Below are 16,323 nucleotides of genomic sequence, written 5' to 3'. Positions count from 1 at the left end.
AAGAACCAGAATTAACATTAAAGCTTCACTACAGACGCATTTTATAACTTATACAGCTGATTTTTATAGCCTAGGGCTAAAGTACAGTGAATTACCAGAGGTCCGTTTGTAACCAGGGGTCGTCTGTAAGTCGGGTGTTCTTAAGTAGGGGACCGCCTGTATATATATATATATATATATATATATATATATATATATATATATATATATATATATATATATATATATATATATATATATATATATATATTTATTATATATGGGTGCCTTGTGTTTTTCCCCATTTGAACAGAGCCAAAATCAAGCATGTGCTCAGTGGTTCCATTCAAAGTCTATGGCCATCAGTCCTGTAAGACCCCGGTCACAAGACCCCGGTGCTCAATATAAATGGGGGCACAGGCCCTCTGCTCTCGCCACAACACGCTAATAATCATTCCAAATTGTGAGGGTCCAAAGAGGCAAATTCAGTGACATAATACAATTAGTAGAATGCTCTACAATTGCCTAAAACAAGGTTTGCATTCTTTTGAAGTATATTGTATGCAGTCCATATACATGACCCATTAATAACTTGTAACAAAATTGATGTTTGCACTTGATACAGGTATTAGTGACTACTGCAGCCTAGTCCCTCAATTCTCTACTGACATACACCACAATCATCCATTCATTGCAATCACACTCAGGGAACTAGGGATGTACGAGCCACTGACATATTGAGCTCTCCATTCATTCCAAGCATGAGACAACAATTTTGGGGAGACAAGGCCATCCAATTGGTATTCTATACAGCCAGCTAATACGTGTGTAGACAGAGACCATTATTAAGTGTGTGACACATCAGTTTACAATATAAAGTTACTGCCAATCTACCAGACATCAATTACTGCTTGGTGTGGACTCCTCTAGGACAGTACTGGGGAAGGAAAATTACTTACATGTACTGGGGGGGGGGATGGGAAATTACTTCTTTGGAATGCAGCATATATGTTAGACAACAGTGTGATGTATCATTACACTTACAAAAAAGTGGGAGAACGCAGAGTGTCAATGACCCCTAAATGTGCATCAAATTGGTTGGTGCAATCAGAACTACTGTAACGTTTGTACTTATTGGTTTAGCAAACCCATCATGAATGCAGCTTTAGTTAGAACAATGTACGACAGGATACAAGAGGTTGTTGCGTGGTTGCTCTTTCTTGCCAAAGATCATTTTCTATAAATCAGGTGCATCTCAAAAAAAAAAAAAAAAAAAAAGTCTTCCTCATACTGAAGAATAGAAAACCGACAGACGTTAGGGTTACAGTTTCTCTTACAACAGAATGGTTTGCCCCTTCCACCCCCTCCCAAACCCACAAAACATGAACACATAACTTAGCAATAAACACACTTGATACAAGTGATCTATATGCAGAAGCTCTGGCAAGTTAACCCAACAGAACCATAGCTGCCATAAAACTGCAACCATTCTCCTGCCCACTATACAGCCAGGGCGGATGGCCGGCTCCATCAACAGTCAAATCTCAAGTCTATCGCTTCGTCTAAGCTTTTGTCGTCATGAGGACTGGCAGCTAAAAACGTCGCTACAGGAGAACCCGCAACGTTAATGACACTGGCGCTTGTGCTGGCATTGCGTACGGCAATGCTGGTCACGTTAATGCCCAAAGTAAGCCGAGTCTGTTCTAAAGCCTTCTCCGGCACAGCAAATGCCTCCAGCTTTTTCTCCCCGTTCGCCATGTAAGAGTTTTGGCAGCCACGGCAAATACAGTCAAGACAAGCTTTCCGATTTGAATAGCAAGGACATCGCTGGCCTCGACAGGTAAGAACACTTGGATTTTGAGTAGCACGTCCACATTTGCAGCCTTTCTTCTCCGGCGGCTTCTTGTACACAGTCTTTGTCGGACTCCCGGGAACCACATTATTGCTGGGGAGTTTTTCCTTCATCTTGTCCTTTGTTTTCAGCATCGGTGGTTTGGATTTGGGGTGAGATTTCTTATGCATGTGCTCTGGATTTTTCTTTAAGGTTTTATTGGATAAAAGAATAGTCTTGCTGATTTTGGACGAGCTACCCCCATTGGGGACAGTAACAATGGGCTGCAAGAAGTTTCTATTTTCCCGAGTGAGTAGAAAAGGAGTCTGAGACCCTAGCGCTGGCCCGAGGATAATGCTAGAGATGGGAAGAGGCAAAACTTTCTCACTGTCGCTCTCTGATCGGGAACGCTTGCGGTTCGTTTTCACCATTTTTAGGGTTGCAGCTGTACAGGAGACACCAAGAGGGGGTGCATGGCTGTCAGACAAGAGCACAGTATGTGTAAGGGGCTGTGGGCAAATATCCAAAAAAGCTCCATTTGATACGGTGGTGTCCAGAGTGTGCTGCAGGTCACAGTCAGTAACTTCAGAAGTGGACACGGTTTCTAGACTCTGGAGAACTTCCTCCACACTGAGAAGTAGAGGATCGCTGCTTTTCAGGTCGTCATTATAACCACAAATATCCAGACCCGCTGCACAGAACTCACTACTAGAAACCGGGTCACAGACTGTCTCCAAACTCTCCGGCAAATCTTCTGTTTTAATATCCACATCTGTGCAACAAAGGTCAATGGGGCCAGGGCTCTCGGGGGAATGGATATTTACAGATAGTTCAGTTTCTGATGATAGTCCATTGCAGTTGGGCAAACCATTAGCAACTGTGCATTCACTATTAAGATCAGGTGTATCCTGGGGCATGGGACAGACTTTTGCCTCAGGTTCAGTAGCCAGTTCCGAATTAGAAAATATCTGGGAATGAGAAGGACACAGCATTGAGGGGGGCTCACAAGTCTTCCCATGTTCTTCAGGTGTAGGTTCTTCCACAGGATCCTCCGGAAGAAATGCCAAAATGTCAGGGGAGCACTCCACTGTATTCAATAGCTCCTGTGCAAGCGGCGTGTGTGTGATGTACTCGCAGAGCTTCTTGTAGCAGCTCACCAAGATGCACAATTGTTTATTCTCCTCAAACTGGTCATAGTCCTTACACCAGCTGCACGAAGGCTTCATCATCATCTTCTTGCCCTTGCACTGCTTGCAAACATAATGCTGACATGTGGAATTGACTGGAGATATAGGGTCTTCAAGCAAATTTCCTGCAGGGGACAGAAAAAAAAAAAAAGAATTAACACTTATGTGCAGACTATAGTATGTGTCACATCAGTTATCTGCATTTCAGTGGGCATCCCATGTGTTAACGTGTGGAGAAGACCAGGCCCTGTACTGAGGTGTAATGTATATGGTTGTAACAGTAGTGGTGGCTTTACTAGAACAATTCTATCCAGGCATAGTGTAGCTAAGTGGAGTAAGTTAACCACCTGGCCTGCTCTCTGCAAATCATGATTAGAGTATCCTGGAGCACGCACCGTAACCCTGGATATGTTCTGAAGATTGGACAATGAACCTGACGGACAGGGCCTATTTCCTGCCATTACTGGATGAGCCTGCTTTCATCTTACTATACATCAGTCTTAGTTACATTACATATAATGTATATACTGCTGATAAAGCACAGCAGTAGTGTTATACAACCTGGTCTCTGCTGGCTCAGTTCCCACACATTGTTGTGTCTGAATTAGCCATACACCAGGTCAGCAGCTCCCAGCAATCCTCAGCATAAACAAGCAGCTCACCATCATGGTACATGAAGCAGAGGGGTAGTCTGCTGCACTGCAGGGATTGCCAGCAATAACCTCTCACATCTACCCTGGAGCCCTCAGGCACCCTGTAAAGAACTTGTGTAATGATGAACACATGACACCGCTGCTTTAGGAGAAACAACTTAGATTTTTCTTTGTGTAAAACATGTTTACTACGTGTGAAGCTACAACCAGTAAACATAAGTCAAAAGTTATGAGGGCATGCTGGAACTTGTAGTCAAGGCTGTAGACTGAATGCTCAATGTAAATATACATCCCATGGGAGGAATCTCTCGTATTATGCCAATCTCTCTGCTCTTATACTCCTTTCTTACTAGACATCCAGTCTGGGTGACAGCCAGCTACAAATGACAGCAAGGAAACTAAAAAACACAATAGCGTAGCTGAGCAACACTACCTACACAACATTGAGATTGCTGCCTTCCAGCAGGTGGCGCTAGAGGTTCAGACCCCCCTCTCCCTTTCTGTGAAAGAAAGCTAATTTACATTGATTTTGGATCACAAAAACATTGCGTTGCCTTTAGGGCCGCATTCAAACACAGCATTTGAATAGCATTTTGAAACGTCATTCAAAGGCTATAGGAAGGAGCTTGACCTAATCGTATTTGTTTACACCGAAATAGTTGTCTGTGTTTGGCTTTGTTTACAAACAAAAGACATGGCGCTCAAGTGTTTCAGTGTAAAAGCACATGCCATCGAGGCCCAACCTCCTCCCTGAAGCTCTTGAACTACAAACCAAATGCTGCATGTGAACGCGGCCTAAGATTTCCTGAAACTCAATGAAAATGCTAAATTTTTCTCATGTTATTCCCCCCCCCCCCCTTCTCCGATTTTCCCATAGCCAAACTCACATTTATAAGTTGGACTGCTGAGATTTCAGAGTCACAGATTTTATCACATTGCAGTCTACAGAGAGGTAAGGTAAGCAGCAGCATGTACTAGCTCAGGTTAGGTAAACTTTAAAGGGGTTGTCCACTTTCAGCAAATAATTGGTATGGTTTGTGTAAAGAAAAGTTGTACACTTTTTCCATCAAATTACTCTCTGCGTTATAATGAGCCATGCACCTGTGTGACATCACATGACCAGGGACCGATAGAAATCTACAGGAAGTAAACATTGAAGCTTCCTGTTGAATGACAGCAAGCAGAGATCTAGAAAACTGAGGAATTGATGGAAAATTATTATAACTTTCATTACACAAACAATATCAATTATTTGCTTAAAGTGGACAACTTCTTTAAAAAAAATAAATAAATAAAAAAAAATATGGTAATTCCCAACCCCCATTATTACTAAAGTAAAACTATCAGTCCCATGCCCCTCCAGTCCAGTAAGGCCTCTGGGCTAGGCATCTCAGGATTATTGTGATACAATTCCTGAAAGTGAAACTGAAAGTGTCCTCTATGATGCTACCATCATGAAGTCAAGAAATATGCCAAATAAAATCTTGTGTAGTGGATATCCATAAACTACACAGATCAGAGGTTTACTTCCAGAAGATAAACATTAGACCAGGTCCTGTGATGGATACACAGGTGCACTGCTATAACACCTTTGTAATAAGTAAACAGCTTCCATCCTTAAAATGTGAATGCTTCCAGTACCATAGACTAAATTTACAAAATATAAAATTATATTATACACACCTCGACATGTACTGCGGTGGACAGATCAGTGCTTATGGATTACTCAACTACAGATACAACTTTATACCCCATCTAATAGAAAACAATATTGCTCCGATTATGTTGGAAGTCACAGGATTGCAGCAAATACGTCCAACACCTACGTCCTAATTTACAAGTCTGATCATCAGTATAGAAGCCATGTAAAGCCCCATTCACAACCTGCATCGCACCTGCTATTTATAGTGGTGGGAAAAAAAAAAAAAAAAAAACGTGCCAATTTACAATTTGTTCTACTATTAAAAACAAAAATGTGCCGATCACAGGTGTGAACTTACCCCAAGATAAACTGGAGAACACAAGATGGGTAATCATACACCACTGAACCCAAATGCGGTTTTGTTCCCTTTGTCAAACACAGGCTGTAAAATGTTTATCTGTATATCTCAGGAAGTATGCAGGCACAAGGTATGGACAGCAGCTATCCATACCTACCCTTGACACGCTGCAGCCCATACTTCATAAGATATACGGTATATACATTTTACAGCCTGTGTTTGACAAAGGCCAGTCTGGGGGCGAACCGTCAGCAATCTAATAAAATAACACCCCACACCAGAAAGGAGTGCTTGGGTTATATTGTTGTCTTGCTATAATAGTGGTGGGTACCCTAATCCACTAGTACCTACCTTTTTTGCAGGGACTAGCACACATATGAAAGCTAAATAGGTTTCTAATAATAAATAATAATAATAATAATAATAATAATAATAATAATAATAATAATAATAAAATGCATATTTAAAATGCACAAGACGCTGATGTAAACAGGGGTTCCTGGGTGTAAACAAGTATCCTGCATGTATAACCATCACTCCAGGGCACAGAACCCGGCTCTCTAGTGAATGGGGCAATGGTCATACTGCCTCATTTACATAACTAAACCCTTTCCCCCCAAGAAGTCTAGAGAAATCCAGCCATCGCACGGCTTTTACAGAACAACCACGGTCGTGTGTCAGTCGGATTTCGCAAACTGCCCACAGTGCCAAGGACGGGACTGGGTACATCATAGTGATGTAAGGAGCCCCTTCTTGATCACAAATACAAATCAGTGTTGCCGTTTTGCAGCGAAGAGATTCCTTATATCATTTTGATCCTCAGAGCCCAATCCTTGGCCCGTAACAAAAAACCAGCCAGTCCTTTTGTCTCGGTGATCCAGCAGTGGACGTGTTTGCGGTGTTTCCCGGTGTAGTACTAGATGTGTAGGAGCAGGCGGCACTGCCCTCACATGTCAGCAGATCACACCCCTATGACGGTCCTCACCGCACACACAGCAGGCCAGGGCCTGCCTGTAGAAGGGCAGCATCCTGCAGATCTCGGCGGTGGCCTGTGGGTCCCCAGGCTCGTAGTTCAGCACCAGTCGGCTCGCTGAGATGTACAGAGAGGTGGCATTCACTGGGTTCATTGCAGCAGACGCGTTGCAGGTGCAGGCTCCAGCAGACAGAGGATGAGTCCGGTCCTGGATGTGGGGGGGTCCCTCACACTACAAGGGGGTCCCACATCTCACATGCCCCCAGCTCCTTACCCCCAGGTCATTGTCTCTGGGGGGCGCCTCGATCCCCCCACACCGGGATGTAGCAGAGCTCTAGTGCAGGGAGGCCCGGGTCCTCATCATCAGTGACAGCCGGGGGCTCAGCACCATCACATCCACACAGCACCGCAGGCTTCCGGGAACAGACACAAATCTACTCCGCGGCTCTGTGAGGCCTCCGGGCCTGGACTCCGGTAATCCTGGGCTGACAGGAAGCGGCTCCGGCCTGCACCAATAACAGGCCTACAGTACAAAGACAAGCCGCGGCCTCCCGCAGGCCCCCGGGGGATGGCGCTGTGTGCCGGTGCTGCTCTCCGTGCGCCGCCGGTATTATTGTATCTGGAGGGGGGAGGGGTCGCTGCTGACGTCGAGAACGCGCTTGGCTTCGCTCAATCTCCGGTCGCAGTCGCGCTCCCAGTGGCGGGAAAGGCGGTCAGGTGATCCGCGCGCGCGCCCCCGGCACAGGAGGAGGAAGGGGGAAAAAAAGGGCGTGTCCGCTGCCAGGGGCAGCGAAGGAGTGCGCAATGGAGACGCGCTTGCGCAGACGAGATAGGCGGCGAGAACCAATAGCGGAGTGTTTGTGTGGGGCAGGGAAAGCTGGTGTCAGGCGCATGCGCAGTGGCTGAGCTCTGCTGCAGAGGATCATTCATTCAACAAGCGGCGTGAAGTTGTGAAGGAGGATGCTGGGAGTCGTAGTACCTCACACACCTCCTATACTTGCAGATGTAGTCAAAAGAGGCGTTCTGCGGTTTTCAAACATATAATTAAAGAATGGTGGCAATAGTAAAATGAAAAGTCCTGGCGCCCCCAAACCGCAGCTGTAGTGGTCACTGAGGGACTTAGTGTGGCCACTGAGACGTCAACAAGCAATGGCCAGTGGGGTCTAGCGGTGTCACGGTGTAAGCTATGGCTGGGTTTACACTGCGCTACAAAACGCAATAGCAACTGTGTAGAGGAAATTCGCCTAATTACATTTGCGTTAACAATTACTGCAATGTATAACATCACATTTTGTAAACGTGTTAACATAAACACATTGGGGCAGATTTACTTACCCGGTCCTGTCGCGATCCCGTGGCGCGTTGTCCGTCGAGGATTCAGGTCCGGCGCGATACGCTAAGCTCTTGCATCGGTCGATTCTGCGCCGAGGTCCGCTGGAGTTCACTTGCTTCTTCACGGTGCTTGTAAGTGCGTGTCTTGCGAAACATTTCTAAATGTTAAATCCTGCGTGTTTTCCGAATCCGTCGGCCCTCCCCCCTCATTTGTGTCGCGTGCAAGCCGGAACCGATGTGCCAAAATTCGATCGTGTGCGGCAAAATCCCGGGCAATTTGTCGCAAAACGGAAATCTTTGGGAAACCCGACAAAAATGCGCTCCACGGACCCTTAGTAAATTATCCCTATTGTGTTAACATAGGATTTGTAGATGCAAATGTTAACACAATGTTATTAGGCAAATCTCCTCTCCTCACTGGTTATATTGTATTTCAATGTATACATTGTCTTGCAGCCTTATTGGTTATTAGGCCACACATAGGTCTCCCGTAGGTTGGTATAACAAACACAAACATGCAAAGAGTGGTATAAAATAGCATAATAGCCAGTCATCCAGCAAAAAACATAGACAATAAACTTTTATGTTTTTAATAGTGAGACTCTGTAGACTAAAATATACATTTTAGTCTATATGTCAAACAGAAACGGTAAACGTGGTGTGAACAGAGACTGATGATGTCGATGTAGATACAGTACAGGTTACTTATCCATAGAATTATTAAAATCCCTCAGATATCAATGTGATTTCACTGATCTGTATAATAAAGGGAATGTGTCATTTGGGCTGCACAGGGGAAGCCATGAAAACAAAACTATCCCTGATAGGGCTCTGTAAGCAGAAACATATAAAAAGTTATGGTTTATTGCAACTAGAAGCCACGATGGAGAAGTGAACAGGAGACGAGTCACATTCAGGGCTTATTGAAACCACACACGGGAAAGGGAGCTGTCCAGCATCTGGGGTGGATCAGTCAATAGTGCAGCTGCCTGGGATACCATGATTCTATCTCTCTACTATCTAAACATACTATAGGACACAGTACAAGTTCATTTTACAATCTATGACCTGCGAATGGTATTTGTTTAAGAGGAATGGACAGCCACCTAGCAACAGCTCGTGGGTGTGGATGTCTTAAAGGGGTTATCCGGCTGTTAAAAATTACTGAGGGACGGGCTAGTTAAACATAATAAACATGTACTTACCCCCTCCGGCGCCGCCGATGTCCTGCACCGCGGTCCCTTCGATCCGTGCCCCTGTTTGTTTACAGGGGCACAGAAGCCGCACACAGGGGGCTTCCGGTCCGCGATGTGGCCGGCTCCTTACATCCGTCCCTATCTCTCAGAGTTGTAAGCGTTGGGAGATGGTGTCGGATGGGAGCTTCCGGCCGGCTCGAAGCTCCTTGTGCGCCCCTGTATACAAACCAGCACACAGAAGAGACTGACCGCGGTGCGGGACATTGGCAGCAGCGGACGAGGTAAGTACATGCTTATTATGTTTAACTAGCCCACCACAGCCCGGCCCTCAGTATTTTTTAACACCCAGATAACCCCTTTAACTCCCCGCAGAATCTTTCCTTGGGTGGCATGGTGGTCAGTCCTTATCCCACTGACTAAACATGAATGTGTAGGCGAGACACGAACATGTGTTTAATGCAATTCCATGTCTTAATGATCAGGAAACAGGCTAGAGCCCACTCTTGGTAGAGTCGTAACAGACAATGAAATGGCTCTGAGAACTAATATGGAAGATAGAATTCCAACTCTAGAACATAGAATTTGAAGACAGACCAGGGGTCTTTAAAGTTCCAGGGAAACTACCACTAGAGATCTGTATGGTCTTGAAATTAAGCCACAGGACCAATCTCTACTTGGATTATGTTGTGAAGGATTCCATTGTCTCTCTGTTGTAGGCCTAGAAGAAATGGAGATGAGTTAGGAACAATCTTGTTGGGCGGGAGTGATGTTGAGTGGGAGGGTTGCATCTGCTTGGTGGCTGTCCATTCCCCTTCTATATACCATGCACTGGTCATATATTCATTGCTGTCACCTAGCACCAACTTAGTGGTAGCTCTAATAAATTCTAAGCGTTAAGTCTCAGAAGGATGCCAATAATATTTCATAATAATAATATAATAATTCCTTTTATTTATATAGCGCTCACATATTTGGCGGTGCTACACAGAACTTGCCAAATCAGTTCCTGTTCCCATGGGGCTCACAATCTAATCAACCTACCAGTATGTTTTGGAGTGTGGGAAGAAACCGGAGGAAACCCAAGCAAACATGGAGAGAACATACAAACTGTTTGTACATGTTGACCTGGATGGGACTTGAACCCAAGACCCCAGCTCTGCAAGGCTGTAGTGCTAACCACTAAGCCACCATTTATAAAGGAACATGTCACAAGTAACATAAACAGGGGCCAGCTACATCAATTATTCTAAAGTGCACATAAAAGAAAAAGTAGGCAAGATAAAGCTCAGCCCTGCAATATTCTGAGGTGTGCCATTATAGATCTTGTGAGTGGTATCCTAAACTACACGTTTGAGAATCAGGTCATTCAGTGATGGACGGGCTGGGTCTATTAAAGCCTGAAGATCAGGAATACCCATAACATTCCTTAGGATCAAATTGTCTTCATCCACCACTGTTAAGTTGGGCAAACTCCCTAACCTCATAAAATATGGCCCACCTTTGAGAGAATAATTGAGATGAAGGTGTTCTTCTAGAAAGACACACCCTTAACATGTGGTTACTCCTCTACGAAGATTCTGAAGAGCATAGTACTGACTTTTGCGTACCATTCCACCTCAGAAATGGTCGATCTGGATCTGTGAAGACCAATGCTTGGCGCAAACTTCTCTATGTGATGGTCCGTTTTAAGGAATGTGGAACTTTTTTCATCAAAGTTACGATACCACTACATAGGTAACAGTTCAGTCTGCCGAAAACTCCCCATGTAGCAGTTTTTTGTGCCTCTTGGTAATGCAACAGTGTTGGGAAGTATACACCCACGGACATTCTGAGGTGAAGTGATGCATTCCACAGCTTACCTTTGGAGGTTTTTTTTGTTATCATCAATGGAAGAAATGGAAGAGTACAGTGAGGAGGAGCATGTCTTGGAGCATCTTTGGCACTGTGGATACTTCTCTGCAGAAAGTGATGCCACGATGGAGTATTCATCCTCATCCATCATTGCCCGAAAATTTCTGAAAGGAGTTGGCCGTCACAGAGAAGGCGGACACACCGGGACCAGAAGACTTTGAGGACACACATTCTCCATACGAGGAGACTAGAACTATAAATATCTTAGGCTTATGTCTGACTGGGGCTACACAACGACCTTGCCCTTAATTCCTGTATTGCAGTCAAAGACCATCATCTCACCTTGCAACTCCTTCACTAATACAAGTGAATGGGAATGCATAACAACCCCCAAGACCATAACTTCTAGAACTGGCAGTGGAAATGTTGTTGCCAGTCGGACAAGCACTTTCAGGATCAGAAACAAAGAAGTTACATTTTTGCTTCTACCTTTTATACATATCACTTGGTGACCTCATTTGTTGACTGCTTGGGGGTTATGGGTAACGGCGGACATAATGTACTGTACCATTTATTTGTAAATACACTATTATTATGTCGCTTTCTTGAATACCAACAGCCAGCAGAGGACTATTACCATGGCTTTGTCTCTTACAATAGCACAGTGCTCTAGTTTTGTGTGGGAGGTGAAAAACCTGTCTAGTAAAGCAGAACACAATATATGCCTACAGTATTATGTGCATACATAAAGTGCCAACAATAAAGGGACTATTTTTTATATAGCGCCATCATATGCTACTGTGCTTGTTTTTGGGGGAAAAAATTAGCAATATAAAGATTTGTCCTAAAAAGCATATTATATGTATATTGGCATGTATAAAAGTCAGCGACTATGACTCAATAATGAAATCCAAACCTTCTCTGGCAATACCATCAGTACAAGCACTCTAGGCCCCACCAGCAGCTTCATGGCATGAGTTTCCATGCAATAGCCAAGCAAAACTAACCTTGCCAAGGAAATTGCACAACATAATGTAGAGCAGTGGTGGCGAACCTATGGCACGGGTGCCAGCAGATTGCAGATTGTATATAGTGTCCTATCTACAGACACGATGTTATAGAGCAGGAGGAGATGAGCAGATTGTGTAAAGTGTCCTATCTGCAGGCAGCATTTAATAGAGCCGGAGGAGCTGAGCAGTTTGTACATAGTGTCCTATCTGCAGGCAGCATTTTATAGAGCCGGAGGAGCTGAGCAGTTTGTACATAGTGTCCTATCTGCAGGCAGCATGTTATAGAGCCGGAGGAGCTGAGCAGTTTGTACATAGTGTCCTATATATAGACAGCATATTATAGAGCAGGAGGAGATGAACAGATGTTACACAGTATTCAATCTTTTCTGACTATTCCTTTGCATTTATGTATTCTTTTAATGGTGTTAGGACTCATTGGGGCAGATTTATCAAGCTGTCTGAAATTCAGAATATTTCCAGTTGCCCATGGCAACCAATCACAGCTCCGCTTTAAGACATTCATGAGCACTGGTAAAATGAAAGCTGAGCTGTGATTGGTTGCCGTGGGCAACTAGAAATATTCTGACTTTCAGACAGCTTGATAAATCTGCCCCATTATTCCTTTCCATCCTTTCCTGACAATATGCGGCTGCTGGTGGAAGCTGCTTTAATAGGTTAAACAAGGGCTAAAGGTTTAACCACAAGACAACTTAGGTCCTATCCCTCTGCAATCTCCGTCAGCTCCATAGAGATGAATGGGGCAGTCCGTTCATGCACAACCGGTCATCTTGAGGAGCGATTAGGGGTCTGACTGGGGTACGTCAGACCCCCTTGGACCACTGTTCTCATGATCTGTGCGGGTCCAATCATTGAGACCACACCGATCAGTAAGTTAGGCCCTAACCACAGGAATCCCCATATATAAATGTGTGCCTTATTTTGCTCTTGAAATCCTCTCACTTCCTTCTTCCTAGAATGAATTTTGCAACACTGATACCTCCTTGCACAATAAAACCATTATACAGAAACCTGCAGCTACTTGAATTATTTAACAGGTGTTAACTCATAAATGCCCAGAAGAAAGCGCACACCCCTACAACCGTCCCAAATGAAAGCAAATCCGTCCAGCAGGTGCAAGGCTGTTGTAAACTTTTCTCATGCTGATTGTAGATGTTTAATCATTTAGATCTTTCAGTAATTTATTCATCAACTTGTTAATAAGATGGACCAGACGCCACACAAGAAACCCTGTTGGCACATCGGGCTCACTCATATGAGAAAGTGACTTTTTCCTTTATCCTCCTGCTGGGGTCTATTTTTGTTTTTGGAAAAAAAATGAAACTAAATATATGGCCCAAAAGTATTGACCCCTGACTTTTGAATGACTTCATTCAAGTGTTTCATTCTGTTCCATTGTCCCCTGGTGTAAAAAACAAAACAAAACAGCCCTTTCCCGTGCGTGCGGTCACCTTTACAGACATTTGTGAAACAATGGATCATTCTAAAGTTCTCACCAATGTCCAGTGTTTTCCTGGATCAAGTAGATGTAGAATATCATGACATGGGTTTCCATGGCTGAGCAGCTACATGCAAGCCTTACAATACATGGACTGGTGTAACACACAATGCCACCACTGAACTCTGGGTAGTAGAAATATATTGGGGCACATTTATTAAGGGCAATGCACCAGTTTTCTGGCAAACTTTGCACGGTCTTTTTAGTGCAAACTGTTTGCACAGGTATTTAAGAAGTGTCCGCACCATAATTGTGTCGCACGCGACCATCTTGTGGCACGGCTGCACTAGGCATCCTGCGACACAAATTAGGAGGCGTTCTGGTCTCAGTTGCACTGTGCGCCAGATTTAACATGCAAAGTCTTACAGAATTGAATCACACCCCCCATGTTAAAGGTACACCAAAAAAAAGTGGTGCACGCTGTCAGAGCAGTGCAGATTGATAAAGAACGTGCCACAGAAATCCTGGATCTGCCGCCCTCCGCACACTACACAGGAATACTGCATTTAGTGCAGTCCGGACTTGTGTTAGTAAATGTGCCTCATTCTGTAGTGACAAATGACGCTTCTCTGTCTAGTATACTGATGGATGAGTCTAGGTTTCGTGGGTGCTAGGAGAAGGTATTTTCCTCATTACATGCAGCCTAATGTAAAATATGATTAGAAAGGGATAGCTAGGGTTGACCTATGCCCCTTATTTCATGTGAAATAAGAAGTTAAAGGCTATGGACACCTTTGTTCAGATGAAATCATTAAAAACGTATGGTTCTTAAACACATAAGTTATTGTGATTAAATATGTTGCACTTTTAAAGCATTGAGAATCCTTATTTCCAAATTGCAGCTTCTTCTACATTCAGAGTTTGGGTTACGAGATGTTTCCTAGCAATGGTCACATGCTTTTTCGGTCTGTATATCACAAGAACAAGTGTAGCGTCAGCTCTGCTCCCCATCATTTCTCCATTCACATTGTACAGCTGGTATCTGAAAAGATAAAGCCTTCTCAATCTCCAGGATGTATATACAATATAGGCAGCCTCCTTCTGCCCTGCCATACGCCACTTTCACACCAATGTATTATTTCTTCAGTCCTGTATTTCTGTGTCATATGGATCCGTATATATGTGACGTTTTTCATCCGTATGTGCATGTATGTCACTGTATCCGTACAGTATCCGTATTAAATATGGTGGGCTGGCAAATGATGGAATGGAAATACTGGAGAAAATAGGGCATGCTCTATATTTAATCCGCCTCGATCACAGTGCGGTGGACAATACAACACATGTAAATGGAGGGCTGTACCGTATATTAAAATGAATGTGGTATCTGTATGAAAAACGTTTCGGTACAGGTATCATACGGCCATTTTCGTACATTCCTGTGAAAGGGGCCTTATAGTGATTGCAGCCCGAACTCTTGTCTTTAAGAGCACTTTTAGCGTGATGCCACACATGCCGTTTTTGGTCCGTTTTCATCTGTTTTTTACCGCTTTTGTCAGTTTTCCCCAATCATCTTAATAGATAAACAGGTTGTAAGCAGCCAAATGCATGTTTTTAAACGGACTGAAAAAGCATCCACTAAAATGGACCAAAAACGCCATCACCCTTACGCATAGTAGAGGAAAGCTTTATCTGTGAGCACTATGCAATGGAGGTGGCATGGCTGAAGGACTTGCAGTAGCAGAGACAGACTGTGATGACCCCACCTGTAAAATCTATTATTTTGCCTCATCAATGTCTGGCTACATGCAGCTATTACCTGCCACATAGTCAATACAATACAATAAAGCTTTATTGATACCTGAGAAAATTGTGATGTACATAGCTCCGGCATGTAGTGTACAAAAAACGAAAATCATAGACATAGGCAGCAACACAGAGGTAACACAAGAAATAGGAAGTACAATATGCCAGGGGGAGGACTTTCATTGGGGGGGATGGGCAGGTGATTAAGTTGATTTGACTGCTCCTTGAATCCATTTATTGTAGAAATCGATGGACAGGATGGTTTTCAGATTGGACAATTTATCCCTCATTAGATCCAGGTCGATGGTATTGAATGCACTTGAGAAATTAAAATAGGTGATCCACAAGTTGGTACCATTATGCTCTAGATATGGCACAGTTTCCTCTTCGTCAGCTGACACTTTCACTCCACTTTTTGTTGGATTGATGGTGGTGTTGTGGTTCGTCGCTTACTCCGGGTGAGGTGGTATCTGGTGATCTTCCTCATACATCTTTTGTGTTGTTCATACCCAGCTTTGTCTCTAGGCTTTTCCCATATGCCTTTTTTGTTGCAGGTACATATTGATGGAAATCAGGCAGAGAGTTATTAGATTGAGCATGGTTAAATTAGCCCATTATAAGGACTAAGGAGTTTCAGTGGCCCCTTTTGTGTCTGCAAATGGGGAGGGGATGTATATTGAACCCACTAGGACTAGTGCGAATTCTCTTGGCAAATAGTAAGGGTGTATACCATAAAACAACAACTCAATGTTTGCACAACAGTATCTTTTTAGCCGAAGTGTGACATGGATTGCACCAACTCCCCCCTTCCCTTTAGCCACTTTGTCTCTATCTGCTCTAATGGTTTGATAACATGAGGTGTTTATAGAGTCATTAAACCAATTAGTCACAAATAACTTGGTGTAAGTAATTTGTGTATTCTCAAATAAGTGTAGCCTTATCTTTTTTTTCATAAGAAAGTTTATTTCTAGCCCTTTAAGGACATTAACACCAGGATGAAGGATTGTAAACCAATCACATTGAAATACTGGTGTGTGCCCATTCTGGCA

The 16,323-nt window shown here is 43.8% G+C and overlaps 1 protein-coding gene across 1 annotated transcript; it reads right to left on the bottom strand.

Moving 5' to 3' along the window:
• Positions 1 to 234: 234 nt before the first annotated feature.
• Positions 235 to 7,411, bottom strand: MSL2 (MSL complex subunit 2). The gene is made up of 2 exons (XM_072143466.1): positions 6,636 to 7,411; positions 235 to 3,122 (listed from the first exon to the last, which is right to left on the bottom strand). The coding sequence occupies exons 1-2, from the start codon at positions 6,775 to 6,777 to the stop codon at positions 1,510 to 1,512; spliced, it is 1,755 nt and encodes a 584-aa protein (XP_071999567.1). The 5' UTR covers positions 6,778 to 7,411; the 3' UTR covers positions 235 to 1,509.
• Positions 7,412 to 16,323: the final 8,912 nt, after the last annotated feature.

The sequence above is a fragment of the Engystomops pustulosus genome, chromosome 3 (genome assembly GCF_040894005.1).
Source record: "Engystomops pustulosus chromosome 3, aEngPut4.maternal, whole genome shotgun sequence".
Taxonomy (NCBI): Eukaryota; Metazoa; Chordata; class Amphibia; order Anura; family Leptodactylidae; genus Engystomops; species Engystomops pustulosus.
The sequence above is the reverse complement of the archived record's forward strand: the minus strand, read 5'-3'. Positions and strand labels throughout refer to the sequence as shown.

What these genes read in the sequence shown, in the direction of transcription:
- MSL2 (XM_072143466.1), bottom strand. Translation starts at nt 6,777, where the DNA reads ATGAACCCAGTGAATGCCACCTCTCTGTACATCTCAGCGAGCCGACTG. An exon ending in CCTGGCCTGCTGTGTGTGCG is followed by an intron (nt 3,123 to 6,635) that starts GTGAGGACCGTC and finishes TGTCCCCTGCAG; the next exon opens with GAAATTTGCTTGAAGACCCT.